Below are 18,756 nucleotides of genomic sequence, written 5' to 3'. Positions count from 1 at the left end.
CAATGTCCCACTCCTAACATGTGCCTTGCTCTGCCTGAGGCCTGGTTCTCATCCCGTGACATCCCACAGGTACCTGGTATTGACCTCCTCTGGGAATCAGCTCTGACCAGAGGCTCCCAGGACTTGGTGTATACATACCCAGCCCTTCCCACCCTTGGGTGGGGAGCGCTTGAACTGCATGAGCTAGACTGGCTCCCAGAGCTGCTCATGGGACAGGAGCTCCGTCGGGTTGCCCACAGAGGCATCCAGTTGGGTGCTGCACCCTTCAGCACCTTGCATCCCCACCCCCATCTTCACCTGTATTCACGTCCTTATCTCAGGGGCCTCTTCCTGGTGGCGGAGGGTCCCAGACGCAGAGGACAATCCTGCACCTGACTCCTGGCACCGGGGGCCTGGTGTGATTAGGCATTTCCTTCCTATCATTTCCCTCACATCCTGCTGGGTACCAGCAACTCAGTCTTCAAGGGGCTTCAGCTATTGGGGAACTAAGGACAGAGCCCTGAGCCACACGGGGCTCCCTGGGCTGACGCTTGGGCCTTTGAAGATAAAGGAGGAGGGCCCTCCTGGGATGGAGGCAGACCTTGGCGGCGTCTCGAGGGAAGCCGAGAGCTCCAGGGCGGGGCTGCTATTCCGGAAGTCATGTCCATGGGGCCTCCTCATCCCGGATCCTGTCTGGAAGCCCAGGCAGGCAGTAAATCCCCTTGGTGGAGCTGATCCCAGCATGGGCCACCCTGCAGAAAGGCTTCATCAGCGGCCTCATTTGCATAAGATAATGAAATCGCAGTAAAAATAGTAAAAGAAAAAAATGGCCCGGCAACTTTGTTTCCATAATGACAGATGCTCCTTAAACACCGGGCTTCTGTTTCCCAAGGAAGTGCCATCCAGCCTTGGGGGAAGTGCCATCCAGGCCCCAGCCATGGCCCAGATTGGCTTTCCGAACAGCTACTGGAGACCTGGAGTGCCCTGGCCGACCTCCTGCTCCTTGGCTGACTTCTGGGCAGGCGACAGGGGACAGAAGGGAGGGAGGGAGGGGGACTTGACCTGACTGAGGAGCAGAAAAGAACCCTGGAGAACAGTGAGCCCGAGGCTTCACACTAGCACGTGAGTCTATAGGAATCGTGCCTTCATTCTCGGTGAGTTCCCCCAGGGAGCTAAGCGGGCATCCTCCCTGCACAGGTGAACCAAGACTTGTGACTCGTCCAAGGTCACCTGCTCAACCCTGAGGCAGTGGAGGGGCCTTGGAACTCATCTCCTCTTCTAAGTCCCTGTCTCCTGTACTGGTTGCCACTGGAGGTGGCTGGAGAGAGGGCAGGGTCCTGCCTGGAGGCACTGGGGACTAGTGGGAGGAGGGTGGGAACCAGCTCACAGGGTCTCAGACCTCTGTGCTCTGAGAGGCCATGAAAAACCCAACCAGAATCTGCCCAGAGCCGTCTTATCAGATCACCTCCAAGCTCTCTGCAATCCAGCCTGGGCTGCCGAAATAATGACCACAAGCCTAATGATGAATAAAATAATGGCTGTTTCTCCCTCTCAGAGGGGGTCGCTGGTTTAGCCATACTTGGCTCAGAGCGGGTGGTCCTTGCTGCCTTTTCCACCACTGTCCCTCTGAGAGTTCTGGATGGAGCCCTGATTCCTTGATCCATTGCAAGAGGGCGCTGGCCATGGCAAAGGGTCTTTGTTGGGCTCAACTGTCATCAGGCTTTTGAAACTTCTCCTAGCTCAGCAGTTTCCTTGTAAAAAGTCAGTTTTAGCAAAGAATCCTGCTAAGTCAGTTTAGCAAGGACCCCCACCCTTGATGCTCGATCATCCTGAATATCTGACCAGGTCCCCACCATCCTCCACCATCACCTAGGAGCTGCTTGATCACCCTGGTGAGTCTTCAGTGAAAGTCAGCGAGGTCAGTTTGGCCAGAATCCCCCTTAGCCCTGATGCACCCTCTTAGCACTTTCCATTCACTGACCCCCACGACCATCTGCTCTTAGCTATGAATTCCCACGCACCCATATAGGGTTGACCACATGGCAAGACCCTGTTGCAATGGTCCCTACGTCTATGGCAACAGTTCTGAATAGTCTTCTTTATAGTGTTTTAAGAAGTTTCATTGAATAATTCTTTTAAACAACCACCCAGTGTAAGGAGAGACACTGAGCACATCCTCAGGGTATAGATGGGTTGTCACTCATGCAACGGCCAGTGTGTCACTGGCTGCCAAGGAAGGTGTCATGAAGGAGGCACTGAGCAGAATCTCTCAGGAGACACATCTCCTGGGCCCAGTGCTGAGTTCATGCAAGGGGAGACTGCTGGGTCCCCTCCCCAGGGTTCTCCCGGCTGGCAATTGAAATGACATAGCCAGGCAGGAGCTGGGGTCTCTCTGAGGTGACTCCATTTCTGCCTAGTGGTGCTTCCCAGGCTCCCTTCTCCCACCTGTGGAGTCTCTGGTCTCATTTGGGAGATAGTGGAAGCTTCCAGAAGTTTTAGATCTTAGACTAGGCCTCAGAATTTTGAACCTCAAAGCTGCCTTCATTTTCCGATTTCTTTGTCAGGACTCGTCTGGCCCTTGGCGTATCGAGGGGTCCAGTCCTTCTTTGCTTTCCCTCCATGGTCAGGGCTAGTGTTGGCTGAGCTGGACGGTTCCAGGCATGTACACTGTCATGGAATCCCCGCAACAGCCTTCTGAGGAGGGTCTTAGTCTCCCCATTCTGAAACTTTAAGAAGACACGGAACAAGAGTAGCTGCTCCTGATGGAGTGAGGGGCCTGTGCCTCTGGAGCTGGGAGCAGGAGGGCAGAGGTTCGCCGTGCTGGTGGTGGTCTGCAGCCCCCAGTCCCTGCAAGTTTGTGGGAAATGCACTCTCAGGCCATCCCAGAAGGACCGAGCCTAGCCCTTCATTGGAAGGGCATTCTCTGCGGGTCGGGTGGAGTTTGAGGAGTGCAGCCAGGGCGCAGACTCAGCCCCTCTGCGAGGACTTCTCCACCCAGCTCTCCAAGACAGGGGAGGGCAGATGATTGGATTGGGGACATTTTCACTTTATGTGGTTGCTGTTGGGCTCTGGAACTGGAGGGATCTGAACCAAGATGGGGGCAGCCATCTCCCAGCAAGGAAAAGGGGATCAGGGGAGGGAGGGGGGCTGAACTGCTTCACAGACGCTTTACGATAAAGTCCTCTTTTCCTCCAGGGAGCTTGAGTGGGTTTCTGTTCCTTGCCACAGGGATCCCTGACTGAGGAACCTTCTAGAACGTTCCATCCCTGGAGGCCCCGTGCAGCAGAACCAGGAGTCAATGTATGTCCTGGTTCCTGAGACGGGAAGTGCACACAGGGCCAGGAGAGGCCAAGGCAAACATGGCCAGGCTCACAGCAGCTGGGGCCCAGCCAGGACAGTCGCAGCCCAGCCTACCCCTGCATGCAGGCCATGGGTGATGGGGGCACAGTGCTGGACACAGTGCTTGCTGGTACTGAGCACTTGGTGATGGGGCTGCTTGTTCTTCCTTGGGGAAGGAGTAGCAAGAGTACATCACTGTATTATGTGACTTCCCTCTCCCTCTGACCACAGCGGATTGGACCTCAAGTGACCACATGTCCCCAGTTGATCTAATCATAGCCACTGTCCTGGGATTATAACTGGGACACAGAGCCTGTGCCAATGGTCCTGGACATTGGGAGTGAAAGGTCATGTCAGGTGAGGGTCTGAGCTTTGCCAGCATCTGAGGAGAGAATGCAAAGAGATACCGTGTGCGAAGAGCTTAGCACAGTGCCTGCCTTATGGGGACACGCAATAAACACCAGTTATTTTTTGATGATGTCATAGGACGGCATGGAGGTTTCTGGATGGAAGTCAGTTCCTACCAGTTGGAACCATCTGAATGAGATTTGGAGGCAGAGGTGACATGGGCCATCCTCCTTCTCCCTTTTGGGCTGCTTGTCACAGGAATATGAGGTTTTCCAGCAGCAGCATCACACTATCCATCTCCAACTTTGTTGGATGATGAGAAGCAATTAAGACAGGGTCTTGATGCCAGCAGCTTCTTGATCCAGACTTCTAGAACCCTGGATGGCAGCTCTGGAGTGAGCGTGCCTCTCCCTCAGAGCTCTCACGTCACTTCCCTGGTGGATCAGTTCCATGTTGTGCTGGGAGCTGCTCCCGGGGCCCAGGCTGGCCTGGCTCCTATCCCTTGCCTTCAAGTGGCAAACCCCTGTATTCAATTCTTCCTGCTTACAATCTCCCACGCTGAGCTCTGACTGATACAGTTTCCATCTCCAAAGAGTGACTGACTTAGAGCTTTCTGATTTCCAGTTTGAAAAAGCTCTGGCAAGACCTCTGACCAGCCAAGCTTGGATGAGACGTCCACTAGACCTCACCAACTGTGACAAAAGAGACAGGGTCACTTAAGGACAGGGCAATTCACAGCGGAGCTTTGAGGATGATGAGTTGGGGAGGGATGTGCCCAAGAGAGAAGACAGAGGCCAAATAGTCTCAAGGACAGACACTCCAGTCCCCATATCTGAAACAGAACAGGAAGCCTGGGCTAGAGACGCCCACCTCATCAGTACCAGGACCTTCTGACCACGTCATTGTTATCCCAGAGCGGAGAAAGCCAAAGTGAACTGCCCAGCACCCTCCGGTTCTAAGGAGAGATGAGAAACAGAAAACACATCTCAAGGGGACCCTGTTTTCTAGAAACATTTCTTTATTTAAAATTTAAAACCATATTACTTCATACAGCAAACTGTGCACTTTGATATATCACAGTGTCTTAAAAAGGAAAATAATCAGATTTGTTTGGAAATTTATTTACATCAGCCTAGAATGATTGGCAAGTAACACAGTTACTATGAAACCCAAATTGTTACAAAATGTTTACAAAAAACTATATTCATAGAAATTCTGCATGTCCACAAAGGGCATCCCCTGAATGGCCCAGAGACCAGTGTGTGGGAACCATGTTGAATGGGAGTAGGGGGTGTCCAGGCACTCTGGTCTGGGTGGCAGGACAGGCCAGGGCTCTCATGGGCCCATGGTGCTGTCTGGGGGCTCAGTTCATGGGCTGGAAACTGAGGTCCCCATCACAGAAGCCCAGCCAGGAATTTGGCCCAGGCAGAGGTGGGCTGGGGTTTCGGAGCACAGTGGCAGGAGGGCCCCTGGAACCTCTGGTCCCTGTGGGGCCAGGACAGGATCCTCCTTGGGGGTTGGATTTAGATGCGCTTGGCCAGGGCCCCAGAGTTAAGTGCAGACCTGATGCCTGGGGCGGAAGCAGAGGGTGGGCTGTGCACACCACGACGCGAAGCTTCTCCAGATCTGTGCTCCCCGGCATGGGCCAGAGATGCTCAGACCCATGAAGGGGCCAAAGAACTGGAGTGCAGAGAACAGAGATCCAGCAAGGCAGGGGCAGGTCTGTGGCTTACTGGGCCCTCTGCCAATTGCCCTCTGAGGAAGACACAGCAGAGGACAGGGCAGACAGATGGCACCAGGCTGTGCTAGGACAGGGGCTGTCCCTGGCTCTCACCTTTCACCTCTCTGGCTCCTTGGTCGTTCCCTGACCTCTGGCCCTGGAGAGTGTGTCCGGGGTGCGGGGGCAGCGAGTTCTTAGCTGGCATTCTTCTGAGCCCCTGGCTGCTTCCTCCCACCTCGGGAGGAGTGATGTGAGGTCCTCTGATCTAAAGGCAGGGGCAACGAGAGCAGGATTGGTGGCTCCCAGGCCATGGGGACATTGTAGTGGCATGCTGGCAATGCCCTCAGGCCCTTCTCTTCAAAAAGCACTCAGCTAGCTGTGAGCTGTGGGCGCCCTGGTGTGGTGGCCGCACTCTGAGGCCTTTGCTGCCCAGAACAGCCACCACCTGGGTTATTACAGGTGGAGCCTGACACCTGCAGGGTGACTCTGCGGGCGGCAGGATCCCGGGCCTGGGGAGCGGCCCCTGCCTCCCCGCCCTTCTGCTTAGGATTAGAATGCAACGTGGGCACAGGAGCCAGGTACGTGCCTGACATTGCTTCCCACACGGCCAGCGGTCCTGCGTCTGACTCCTGGATGACACGAGGTCCTGTGGCTCCTCCCTCCCCCGTCGCAGGCCCACCTGCCAGCCCTACACAGTTCCACCCTCTTTTTCAGTCTCTCTGATGGATGAAGGGCCTGTCCCACCCTAAGGGCTTTCTGAAACCTCTGACCCAGACTTGCTGCTGTGGCCCCCGTCTCTCACCTGGTCCCCACCTACACCAGCTGGGTTCTGTACACTCTGCAGACGTGCGGGGAAGGCTTGTATACACATGGGCTATGGGCATATATACACTGTGCACATATATATATATATATATATACAGTTATATATATATATATTTACATTCATATATATATTGTACAGAACATTAACCTTCTACCTAAAACAGTTTGGTGACTTCATGTACCACCTTAGCTCTGAAATGTTTAACTTCAGGGCAAATCAGGACTGAAATGAGGGCTTGATTCAAACCAGCATGGGGACAGAGGGCAGGGCCCTTCCACTGTGGCGAGAGTCTGGGTCCATTCCAGATGTGTCCATCCGACCTGGAACCTCCAGATGTATCTAATCCACAGACCCCTTCACAGAGCTGGGCCCATTTGTTTTTTTCTTTTTTTGCATCTGTCCGCGGGACTGGCTGGTCCCAGATGTTATTAAATTCATACAACTGTCTGTTCACACCACCAGGCCCTTTCCAGATGGGTATCCATGCAGGCCATTCTAGACGTGGGCCCTGAGTCGAGCTTGTTTCCTGATGTTCCTGCAGGCAGCAGGGTGACTCAGGAAGGGGCCAACTTCGTGCCGAGTGAGGAGGCTAGCAGCTCCCCGGCCCGCCCCCGCCCGCGCTGGAAAGCAGGCTGGGAGGAGCCTCTGACTGATCTTGGCGACTCTGTGCCTGGGTCTGACCTCTGCTTCCCAGGAGTTAAGCTGTTTGGACCCCTCCCACATCCTGGGCCAGGGTTTTCATCTTCCGGTGTGAGACTCTGGGGGCAGAACCCAGATGTGCTCTTCCAGCTGAGGCAGAGTCTGGACTGAGGAGGGGCGGTCCTCCATCCCCCAAAGATTCAGAGTCCAGCTTACTGGCCAACGGGGCAGTTTCTCTCTTGCAGAGTGGGGCCACCCCAGTGCCAGTGGAGCCTATCTGCGCACAGCAGGAGGGAGAGGCAGAGGAGGGCTCGTTGCCCAGTGGGGTGGGCGCTCCTCAGTTTGGCCTGCGTGCGTGGATGGACAGGCGGAGACACTGTGGCGAGGTGGGCCCTCTTCTGCTCAGGGCTGGTGTGTGGACAGATGGGGATGTTTAAGTACTTGCTCAGGCGCCTTCCACCTTCTGCTCCACCGGTACCAGCTTTCACGCCCCTGGCCACTCTGAGTGTGCCCCAGACACACGCCTGTGCGTGGTTCTGCCCCAGCTCAACCGTGCCCCACGGGCAGCACAAGCTCCGACCGTAAGAACTGGTGATTCCCCTCACCCAGAACACCTCCCTCCCACTCCCTCCCGTCGCACCTCACAGAGGAGCGCCACCTTCTGCGCCTGGCCCGTGGGGCTGGATTCGAACGTCAGCCAGGGGCTGAACACTAGCCACACCTCTGGACCTAGGCTAGGAGGGGCCAGACCAGGCAGCGCACCATCCCACCTCCACAGAAGAGTCTAGAAACTATTTCAGTACCTTTTGGGAACTGCCCTAGTTGAATTGTGCCTGTTTATCAACCATTCTTCACTCCTTTTATGAAAAATGTCCTTTCTTCTATCACAATCTCCACATGTGCATAGCCTCGGAAGAACATGACACGGACATAGAGCGTCACACACAGAAGCACATGCGTGAGCCATGAGTGTGGATGTGGCATGTGATGTGAAGTGAGATCTGACAAAGCAGACAGTGGTGAATGACTGTGGTCGGTGAGAGAAAATTGGTAAGTACTTTCATAAGCATCCGGGTCTCAGGAATTCCAAAGATGAAGCTGTTTTCCTTCCTAGCAGGGTTCTCTGCCTACAGCAAAGGAGTCACCAGCCATGAGCCCCTGCAGGGTTCCCCCCACTGGGCTGTCATCCGTGCCCGCACCCATGCAACCTCCCCAAATCTGTGATACACAGTCCCTCTTGTGACAGGAGTGCAAACAGACCCTGATGTCCCGCCTTCCTGGTTGATTGTCTGTCTCTGCTCCTGCCGTGAGTTGGAACACGCACGTGTGTCCATAAGATGTGGGCACGAGCACGCTCACACACGCAGTCATAAGCTCTAGTTCCACATAGTCCCCACACACCTTGTGCATGGACCCACGCTGCATGACAGTCTAGCTGGACCCACCTCCTGCTTGCTGCTGGGCACACTGGCCCACCCGTGCCCACGCTTGCCACAGGTGGACCCCTCGATGACATGGCTTCTCCTTTGACATGTATTTGGCTATGCTGCAGGTCTCACCCTGCCTTCCATCCTCTGCCTTTCAGTGCATGAATGCACATGCACACACACACACATACACACACACACGCACACCAACACACTGCTCACGTATGCATACTTGTGTCCTCGCCAGAACCCCGTTACGACATGGCTTCTCCTGGTTTTACATAGATGGGGCTCTACTGCTGGTCCAGATATATCTCTCTAGTCCCCAGTTCACTCATGTGCGTACACACACACACACACACACACACACACTGGATCCCCAAAGGGTCACCTATTATTGTGTGCCCTGGACATTATATGTCCAAATCTGTCTTTCCCCCTCAGCCCCCAAACTCACACTTACAAAGACAAATTCGCACCCGTGCACACACCCCTACCCCGCGGAGCTTGCGACAGCATGGCTTCTCCTATCACCCGTGCCCGGGTTCCACTGCAGTCTAGGCCTCCGGTCCCTCCTCCAGTGCAGACTGTCAGCCAGGCTGCTGTGATTCAGGGAACCACCTGGTGGGTCCAGCTCAGTCTGGAGGAGAGACAGGATTGATCACATGTGCCCACGGGATCTCCCGTTTTGCAAGAGCGGATGCTTCACCCCCACTGAGAAGGTCCTGGAGGGGAAAAGGTAGCTCTTCTCCCTGGATTCCCCAGCAGCACCAGGACAGAGGTGGGAGAAGGTGGCTGTTGTCCCCTGCTTCTCTTTCCCGAACTTCCAGTCCTCTCTCCTTGCCCAGAAATTATCCTTACCCTTGGCCATGGAGGCCTGCTGGCCCTAACATGCTCTCTTTAAGGACACTTTGTGCCTAACCCTCCACGCCTCGTTCTTCTCCAAGAATCTTCGAGTCCCAGGCCTCTATGGTCTCCATTATGGCAAGCTGGAAGCCACAGGTCATCTGGTCCACCTCCCCGCTGGCGCTGCACTGGACGCTCTTACTCTGCTCTCTCCCCCAAGCCCAGCGAGGCCATAGCTGCTCCAGAGAAGAGACCAGGGGCCAGGACGGCCCCTGTCTCTGTGTTGGGTCTTTGGTTAATTCTCCAGGAGGCAGCTTCTCCCTCCCTGCCCTTGGGGCCTGTATCCATCCTGCTCCTGAAAACTTTCTGTTTCTGGGCAGCATCTTTAGGTTTGGCTAGGAGTTCTTTGGGTCCCCTCTGGATTTTCCCACCTACCCCAAAGTTAGCCTGTTCAGTAGGACACTGACCCCTCTTCTGAGAAGGGGTAACTTGACTTTCACTTCAATCAAGGCTATTCTTTCAGGATGAGAGCGAGGCCAAGTTCATCTGGCTAGGCATGGGGGAGGTTCCCAATGCCAACCAGGTTTAGAAAACAGCTTGCTGACCAGCAAAGTAAGGTCCATTGGCTCAGGGGCCTGTGGGTTTTTCATGGAATTCACTGTTCCTCTGCTGGGCTTCAAATATCAGATGAGTCTTTGGGCATCCTTTGTGAGAGATTTATGGGGTTTTCTCTTCTCTGGCCAGAAAGTGGAGAATTTGTGTGACTACTACCCCTTTTAGAGGAGTGGAAGCCATACGGATTCAAAATGGCGACTTCTATCTGTGCATTCTCTTCTCTCCTCTTTCCCATTCTGCCTTCGACTTTGTCAAGGGGCTGCCATGGGTAAAGCCAAGTCCAGAAGATCAGGGCCGTGTGCACAGCCCTCAAGGGCGGAAGCCTGCCTCTTACCCAGGTGTATGGGATGACCATGCTTTGGCTCCCAAGGGCAACTCCACTATAAGATCCTTAAGGCGCCCAGTTTTGCATCTCTGGTCTCATGGTCAAGACGGAGAAGGCTTGGGCTCTTGCAGAAGGAGGGGCAATGTAAGATCTATTTCCCATTTTCTGTGGCCTCTGTGGGGCCATGGCAGATACTTCTGACTCTAGAGGAAAGCAGAGGGGCGGTGAGTTTGGCCTGAGAGAGGCATGTGCTTCCTTTGGCCTTGGCTATCTTGGCTGGCAGCTTTAGAAACCCATAGAAGAGACAGGAGGAGAAGGAAGCCCACACAGCTGGCCTGGGGGCCTGCTGGTGTCCTGGTGGGTCAGGGCAGAGTTCCTGGCCCAACATGCAGGCAGCAGCTCTGGTCCCCAAGCCCAGCGTGGGGATGGGGATGTTCTTTCCAGTTTCCAGTTTCTTTTGCCTTGCCTCAGGCCTGTGGTCCCCACCCCACCTGAGCCTAGGGGAACACAGGGGCTAAGGATGTGCTGCAGGTCATGCTGTCCTTGCCCGGAAGCCGGCGATCATTGAATGTGTGCATGTTGATGACGGCGTCAGTCTTGACCATCATGGGAGGCTGAGGCTTGTGCTTGACCCGACGCTGGCAGGTGAGGGAGAAACGGATCTCATCGGCCACAGTGCTGCAGAAGGAACGCTGGGGGAGGAAGCAAGGCACATGAGCGAGCCTGGTTCTGCCACTCTGGCCAGCTCCTCCTTCCGCCCAGAGCCTCCCCATCTGTCTCGCACCTCTGCCTCCACATGATGGGTAGTGTGTACTGGGGTCGACAAAACCCCCAGTCTTGTTTGGGGACTAAGGTATGTGGGGCAGGTAGTATCATCTCATCCCCATTTCACAGATGAGCAAACAGAGGCTCTGGCTGGCATGCTATTAAAGCTTGAGGAGCTCTGGTTTATCTGTCTGATCTCGCCTGGTCTCTCAGGGCAGGAACCAGCCATTTTCATTCCCGTGAGCCCCAGCACGAGGCCTGGCCCAGACTCAGGGCGCAGGAAACAGTTGATGAAGGTGTGGGCAGCCCTTCTCCCAGCTGGGCTTCCAACCAAGGGGAGGAATCGCTGTCCCCCGGCTCAGGGAAGCCCAGCACGCGTTCTCACGGTGGGCAACTGGGAGGCAGCTCCCGGCAGGGCTGTTGGGTGGCAGTGTTTGGGCCTCGTTCCTGTAGGCAGCCAAAGGGGGACGGCAAACATGCAGCATCGCCATGGGGATCTGCCGGCGTGGCTTCCAGGAGACGAACCACCAGGGGTCGTCCTGGCGCTTGCGTGGAAGGCAGTGGGGCCTCAACTTACCAGTGAAGCCAGGGCGCCAGGACCACCTGCCTAACGGTCATGGGGCGCAGGGAAATGGAGACCTGCCTTTGAATGCTGGCCTGGCCTCTTCCAGCTGTGACCTCGCCCAGCCTGGCCTTCCTTACTACGAAAGGCAAAATGTCATCCCTTTTGACCTGCTTTTCTTCATTGTGCAAGTATTTACTGAGACTCCTGTGCACTGCTCTAGGGGTTAGGCTGTAGCAGTAAGACTGAGAAGATACCAGCCCTCAGGGACCTGTGGTCCAATGATGGGATAATAAACAGATAATAAACACTTAAACGAGCAATTTCAGGTAGTGATAACTATTTTTATGATAACAAATCTCCCAAACGGGATAGAGAAGGGCTGAGAACGGGGACAGGTAAGAAAGGTTACTTGAGGAGGTAAGCTGAATGAGCAGATGGTGCCAAGAATATTACGATGCCCTGGAGGAAGGCTGGTGGAACAGGATGTGCAAAGGCCCTGAGGCAGACACACACTTTGTGTGTTATGGGCTAAAAAGGAGTCCAGTGTGTATGGAGCAGAGTAAGGGAGAGGAGGATGATGGGAAGGAGGAGGTCTGAGAGATAGATCAGGACTGAGTTCCATAGGCTTTTTGGTAGAAATTGGAGCTCAATCCAATCTTAACAGGCACTTACCATAGTTTGTTTTTTTTCTTCCAGTCATTCCCAATTGTTGGACATTTAGATAATTTCTACATTTTTTATGTTATAACTAACACTTTAACAAACATCCTCATAAGTAAAACTACATGTATCCCTGACCACTTCCATTGCTACATTTCTACAAAATGAGATTGACTGGTCAAATCTACGACCAGTTTTAAAGACAGCGTCCTGCGGAGCTGCCTTGTGGAAATGCCCCGTTCAGACTTCTCTGGGCGGTGCTGGAGGGTGTCTCTTTCCTGGCCCATGCTAAGCAGAAAACCCAGGATTGTCTTCCCTTCCTCCTTGTTGACTGGGGCTTTCTGGCTATAAATGACTCTGTGTCATTTTTGATGGACACAGATGCTGCCTGTTGTCACAACCCTTCAGTTGTGATCCAACTGTAGTCCCCTGCCACACCGGACCTAGATTCCTTTGAACCTCTCTGGTAAGAGGCGATTCCCCCACCAGAGGCCTCAACTCAGGTGTGTGTTTAAATCACCCTGCAGGCTTTCTGAAAAATGCCAAGGCCGGGCTCCACCGCAGGCCAATTAGAACAGAGTCTCTGGGAGTGAGGCCAGAGCATTAGCACTTAAAAACTCTCTCCCTGTGGTTCTAATTTGCTGCGGGGACCCAGAACCACTGCCCAACCATGCTTGAATTAATCAGACCGGCTCGCTCTGCTGTCTGCACACTTGGTCTAGGCCTCTTAACTTTATTTTTTTAAACTTCTGATTATGGAAATTTCCAAGTCTACACAGAAGTAGAGAGAACAATATAATGAACCCCTATGCCACCGGAACCCAGCTTCAACCACCACCCTGCAGGGTGTGACCCAGGGAACCGACAAGGTTTAAATGAAGTTTCAAACAGGGCACTGGCTTGACTTGCAGGGGCAGCAGGGACGTGTGGAGGCTGGAAGGCCAGACCAGAGGCTGCAGCAGGGATCGGGCCACAGGTGCTGGGGCTTGGCCTGGGGTGGAGCAACGGTGATAGGAAACATGCTGGGTCTGGACAGCGGTGGAGCTGGCAGGGCGTCCTGGGGGCCTGGTTACAGGGCGGCTGTGTGGGATAGCTGCGCGCTCGGAGGGTGGGGCGGTGCCCCGCCCCGCCCCCACCGCGCCCCGCCCATCGCCCCGCCCACCGCGCCCGGCCAGGGCTCACCTGTTCTCGCTCTGCGGTTTTGCGGAGCTTGTACACGAACTCCCCCACGGCCACCAGCACAGACAGGACCAGCCCGGCGGCCAGGACGATGAAGATGCCACCGATCTTCTGGATGCCCAGGGCGCTGGCCTCCTTGTTCTCCTCCTCGGGGCACCCGCTGCCCCGCCACCACTTCTCCTTCATGATGTGCAGCTTGTCCTCCTCCTGCAGCTGCAGGATGGCGATGGTGATCTTGTCCCGGTATGGCGAGCCTGGGGAGGGGACAGTGGACTCCGGCTGTCGGTGGCCTCTGTTCGGTCTGACCTGTGTTCATCCCTGGTAACCCCCTTGGATATCTGTCCCTGCGGGTCCCCGGAAGGCCCCGCGTCGCTGGGCTGCATCAGCAGGGGTGGGAGGAGGGGAGGTAGGTGTGGCCTCTGGGAACTGACTCCCCCCTTCGGTTCATCCTTGTTCTCACGGCTGAGGCCAGGGCTGACTTTGGCAGTAGGTGACTGTCCCGCTCCTGGGCCAGGGAAACGCCACCCTTCTAGGTTTGGTGGAACGAGTTGGGGACCGTGTGCATGAGTGGATGCGGGGTCCCGCCCACCTTCCGTCCACTCCTCCGTCACCCTCCCACCCGCGCCCCTGGCTCACCCATGGGCGTGCCGATGCCGTAGCCCTTGGAGTCAATGAGGCCCCCGATCTGGGTGAGGTTGCAGTTCCTCTGAGTGACGTATTCGATGGTGGTGGACTCCATGAGCAGCGCGTAGTCTGCTGTCAGCGTCCGCTGGATACCCTCCTCGTTGTTCTTCACCAGAGCAGAGGGCTTGCTGCTCATGAAAGCCCACATCTTCTCGAAAGTAGAGATCTTGGATTTCTGGGCCGCAAGGGAAAGGGGGACACACACATAGTTACTGAGCCCACCAGGGACCGAGCACTGCTCAGCAGAGTCACTGAACTCTCGTCTGCACTCTTCGGAGTGAGGAAGCACGACCCATTGCTCAGATGTGGAAACTGAGGCCCTGGGAAGAAAGGTCTCAAAACACATGGCTGAGGAGTAATGAAGCCCAAGTTCAGACTCCGCCCACTTCCTGAAAACCCTGGTTCTTTGCCATGGCACAAGTGGTCATCAGACTTACTTTTAAAATTAACTTTTTCTCTAACATTAATTAAACCATTAGCATGTGCACCACCTATCTCGAAGTGCCTTCCTGCGCTGACTCTTCCATCCTCACTGCTCACAGGAGGCAGGTCCTATTGTCAGCTCCATTTACAGGTGAGGAGTTGAGGTGTGGTCTAGGAACTTGTCTGAAGGTACCCAGATACCAAATGGCAGAGCCAGGCTGCAAATCCAGTTCCTCTGAGGCCCAAGTCCATGCTCCTCACCACTGAGCAACACGCCTCCCAGGACCCACTGTGAGGGCAGGATGTGGGAGACAGTCTTGGGGGAAGGCTTTGACTGAAGCCCGGGTTCCAGCCTCTTCTTGAGTACAGTGAGCCACAGAGTGGGGATCACAGAGCAGCAAGGTGGGCAGTCAGGGCAGGTGGTCTGCGGCCCCTGGGCTGGCTGGATGCTGTCGCAGGGGCGGAGCCACCAACTAGCCCTGAGCCCAGGTGTGGTGGGTGCACTGTGGCACCTGCCCTGGAGAGACTCAAGAGGTTGCCAGGGCCAGGAGAGGACCAGGGCTGAGTGGCTCGGGCTGCCTGGGGGACTGGGCAGACCTGGAGCGTGGTGTTCATGAAGGTGCTTGGGAACTCAGTACCTGCCAGACGCCTGCCCCCAGGAGGGATCGGCTCTGCCCCAGGGGGGTCCCGGGGAGCAGGCGGCTCTGCAGTCCCCATGTAGTGGCTGTTGCCAAGTCCGCTGTGGCTTTCTGTGATGTCAGCCTGTCTGACTGGCGCCCAGCCCGGCTCTGGTGTGCGTGACAGCATGGGCACTGGCACAGGCTGGCACGGGACTGGGGGATGGGCAGTGGCTGGGGAAGAAGCTGAATCTCCACGAGCGGGTGAGGAGACTGGGAGGGAAGTGAACTTTCTGTCTTCCTACTAGCAAGGGACAGCCCCTAGAAATCGGTTCCTGGAGACCCCGGCAGCCCTGGGTGAGGAGGCAGTGGGGACAGGAGGGAGCCTTGGAGCAGCGGGCAGGGCCCCTTGGCATGCCCTCTGAGATGGGCTCAGTTGAGTGCCAGCAATACCCGCCTTGGGCACAGGGGATCGGGCACCTTTACAGATAAGCAGACACTCCCCTGCCTACAAATTCACCTGCCCTAGAGTCAAAGGCATGAAGGGCTCAGATGCCCGGTCCCGTCTCCCTGGGCTGCTCCAGCCCCGCCTGAGCCCCGCCTCCCCTCCTGCCGCTCTTCCTGCCCCTCAGTGGCCGCAGTCTCTCTCCCCCTCTGCCACCATCTCCCAGGCAGCTGCCCACCTTCCCAGCTACTCTTCCGCTGCAGCTCCTTCCCGAGTCTCCCCCACCAGCTCCTCTTCCCTTCAAGATGCTCCTCCTTCCAGATCTTCTGACATCCCAGATGTTGCTTATTTTCTAGATAATTTCAGATATGCAGATTCTCCTGCTGCCAGCTTCTTGGGCCCCCTCTGGTCCTTTCTCTGCAGGCTTGCTCCTCAGCTTCTCCTGTGGTAGGAAGCTTTGAAATGGCTCCTAATGATCCCCATTTCCTGGTAGTCAGACTCCACTTGAGTGTGGGCTGGACTTCCTGGCTGACTTTTAACTCCCCCCCGCCCAGAGTGTCACTTCTAAGATACATTAGAGGAGACTGTGACTTCATCTGGCTTGTACTCTCTCTTCCCTGATGGAAACACTGTCAGGTCATGAGTTGCCTTATGGAGAGGTCCCCATGGCAAGGGACAGAAGGGGACCCCTGATCAATGGTCAGAGAAGAACCGAAGCCCTCAGGTCAACAACCTGGGAGAAACTGAGTCCTTCCAGCAACCATGTGAGCCTAGAAGCCATGCCCTGAAATGACCACAGCGCTGGCCAACACCAGATTGCAGGCTTATGAGAGGCTCAAGCCAGAGTGCTCAGCTGAGCTGGGCTGGATTCCTGACCCACAAATGGAGAGGTCAAATGCTGTTTGAAGACACTAAGCTTGGGGTTTATTTGTTACACAGCAGTAGATAACGAATACACTCTGTCACCTACACATTCCCATGAGCTACTTCTATTCCCAAAATAGTTGCTTTTCAGATAATAATTAATTCCCATTATTCTTATAATCAAATTATCCAAGTTCAACTATCTCCACATTACCAGATTCTCACCCTCCCCCTGCCCCCAGCTCATCCACTGATCGGTCCCTTTCTCCTTTGCACCCATCTCACTCACTCGCTCTTCTATGCAGCTGGTCATCCATAGCTCTCAAGTCTTGGCCAAAGTAACCAAGGAACCCTTCAGGGAGCCCACCTGCCCCTTCTGTCTCAGAATGGGATCAGAACAGCTCCTTTCTCCAAACCTCCCCAACCCATCCCTCACCATCATCCCGTTCCTCCTATACTTGGGCCTGCCTGGCACCCAAACACACTTTCCCCATTGACGCAGCACCATGTAGGGGGACAGGGATTTCATTTGGGGGCTGGAGGGAGTGCTGAGGCAGATGGTGCTGGAGGACAGACACAGAAAAGCCCCCGGTGGGTAAAGGGACTGAGTGAGGGAGATGGGAGAGACACCAAAGAGCACGGGCCAGTTAAGACAGGAGGTGACACCCAGGCAGAAGCTGGCTGTGACGCGGACTTCAAGGGGCGACTCCCTCCCACTCCAGGGTCCAAACTCACTGCCCCCATTGCCTTTAGGCAGATGGACCGAGATCTTCCCTGGGGTGGCTTCTCACTGTCCTTGCCCACATCCTGGGGCCCCCATTCTCAATGACATCTGCTCACATCTCTGCTTCCCCTTAAGTTCTGCCTCTGAGCAATTCTGTGGTTCTGGGGCACAACTCTGAAAAGCCCTTTCTGGCACCTGGAGGCAGGGCAAGGCAAGGTCAGGGCTCCTTCTGGAACCTCAGGCCTCTCTACCCTCCTACAGGCCTGAGCCCCGAGCCCCGAGTTCCCAGCACTGGCCTGAGCGATTGTCACGCCCCCAGAGAACAGAGTCCCACACCTGAAGGTCCTGCGTCATCTGCCTGTCCTGGCTTTGGTGGGAACCTTAATGAGGTTTACTTCAGGACCAGTCACCCAAATCAATTAATGGAATCATTCAGAGCAGCCAATACAGGGCCATCTGCCAGGACGGAGATACTTTTTTTATCAGGAAAATTGGCAAGAAAGTAAGTTTCAGGCTCACGACTTTTCAATTCCAGCCTCCTCAAAGAAGTAAATTGATTTTCCCCAGCTGAAGATACTTAATCTTGAGAATTTAACATTTCTGTACAAGAGAACATATATAGGCCTATATATACATACATAAATATATATATTAATTTTGAAGGGAGCTGAATCCCAGAGAATATGTTCAGAGAGACAGCAGCAATGTGATTCCATGCAAGACGCTGGGTGCTTTCCATACTGGAAAGGAGACCTTTCCCCAAATTAATTAGCTTTCTTATTCCGAGATTTGGAGTCTTTGGCCTTATCAGATCCATGTCCTCGAGCAGTTCATCACTTCTCTGCTCCATGGGGACCAGGAGGCCTCTCTGAATTTCCTGCCTCTTTCCACTGGCCTGAACCCCCCAGCGAGGATAGATAGACTGACCTTCTGCCCCAGCAACAGTTCCTGACGTCCATGCATGACCCTGAGGCTCGCTGTGAAGGCTTGTAACTGGGTGCTGCCCGAGGAGCCCAGAGGTGAGGGTGGCAGGGGGGACATGTGCATAGAGAGAGGGGTCAGCTCCACTGCATGGTCTCTGGTGTCATATCAACCTGGGTTCAAGTGCCAGCTCCTTCTGGTACCACAGGCAAGTGATGTCATATCTCTGAGCCTCTTATCTCATCTGTAAAAGGGGGTTTTAAGAACACCTACTGCCTGGCGTAAACATTCAGCAAGAAAAGGCACCGAAGTGCTTATTGACACAGGAGCCTGGCCCCTAAGTCTCCAGGGGTGACTGGCATCATTGTTTTTTTTAAGACTCCTTAATTCTCTCTAAGGCTCAGTTTCCCCATTTAGAAGTAGGGGATACTATGATCTCCATAGTGCAGCGTAGCGATAGGATTTAGAACCACTTAAAAGACTTAGGGACAAAAAGCCTAATGCCAATGGGGTCAGACCAGGCACCGGAAATCACTCACAAAGGCTGGGTGGGGTTCTGACAATTGGAGACAGACTCTATTTCTGAGCTCTGAAAATTGTCCCCCTGCAGGACAGTCAGTTCAATACTGCTGGATCTTTTCTATTTTCAAGAAGCTGGGAAGGTGAATTTTTTTTTTTTTTTTAATGTAGAAGATTCCAAATTTTAAAACCTTGACAATTAACCTAAGGAGATATCTATAAAAAAACAAGCCATGTGTGGCCCCCAAATCATGACCGTGCTGATCAGGCCTCCACATCACCAATTTGCAACAATAAACGGAAACAGTTACATGTACTGTGTGTCT

At 54.6% G+C, this 18,756-nt stretch overlaps 1 protein-coding gene across 2 annotated transcripts in view; it reads right to left on the bottom strand.

Annotated features, from left to right (window-relative positions):
- Positions 1–4,683: 4,683 nt before the first annotated feature.
- Grik3 (glutamate ionotropic receptor kainate type subunit 3) overlaps positions 4,684–18,756 on the bottom strand; it is a 206,806-nt gene continuing 192,733 nt past the window's right edge. The window contains exons 14-16 of one of the 2 annotated variants that reach the window (XM_047516330.1): positions 13,870–14,092; positions 13,237–13,487; positions 4,684–10,756 (exon numbers count right to left, since the gene is read on the bottom strand). In XM_047516330.1, coding sequence (XP_047372286.1) covers positions 10,562–10,756; positions 13,237–13,487; positions 13,870–14,092 — 669 coding nt within the window. In that variant the 3' untranslated portion in view covers positions 4,684–10,561. Of the gene's footprint in view, positions 10,757–12,830; positions 13,046–13,236; positions 13,488–13,869; positions 14,093–18,756 lie in introns of those variants that run through there. The other variant, XM_047516340.1, reaches the window with a different exon arrangement.

This window comes from Sciurus carolinensis, chromosome 1 (genome assembly GCF_902686445.1).
Source record: "Sciurus carolinensis chromosome 1, mSciCar1.2, whole genome shotgun sequence".
NCBI lineage: Eukaryota > Metazoa > Chordata > Mammalia > Rodentia > Sciuridae > Sciurus > Sciurus carolinensis.
This window is presented reverse-complemented; position numbering and strand designations above follow the sequence as displayed.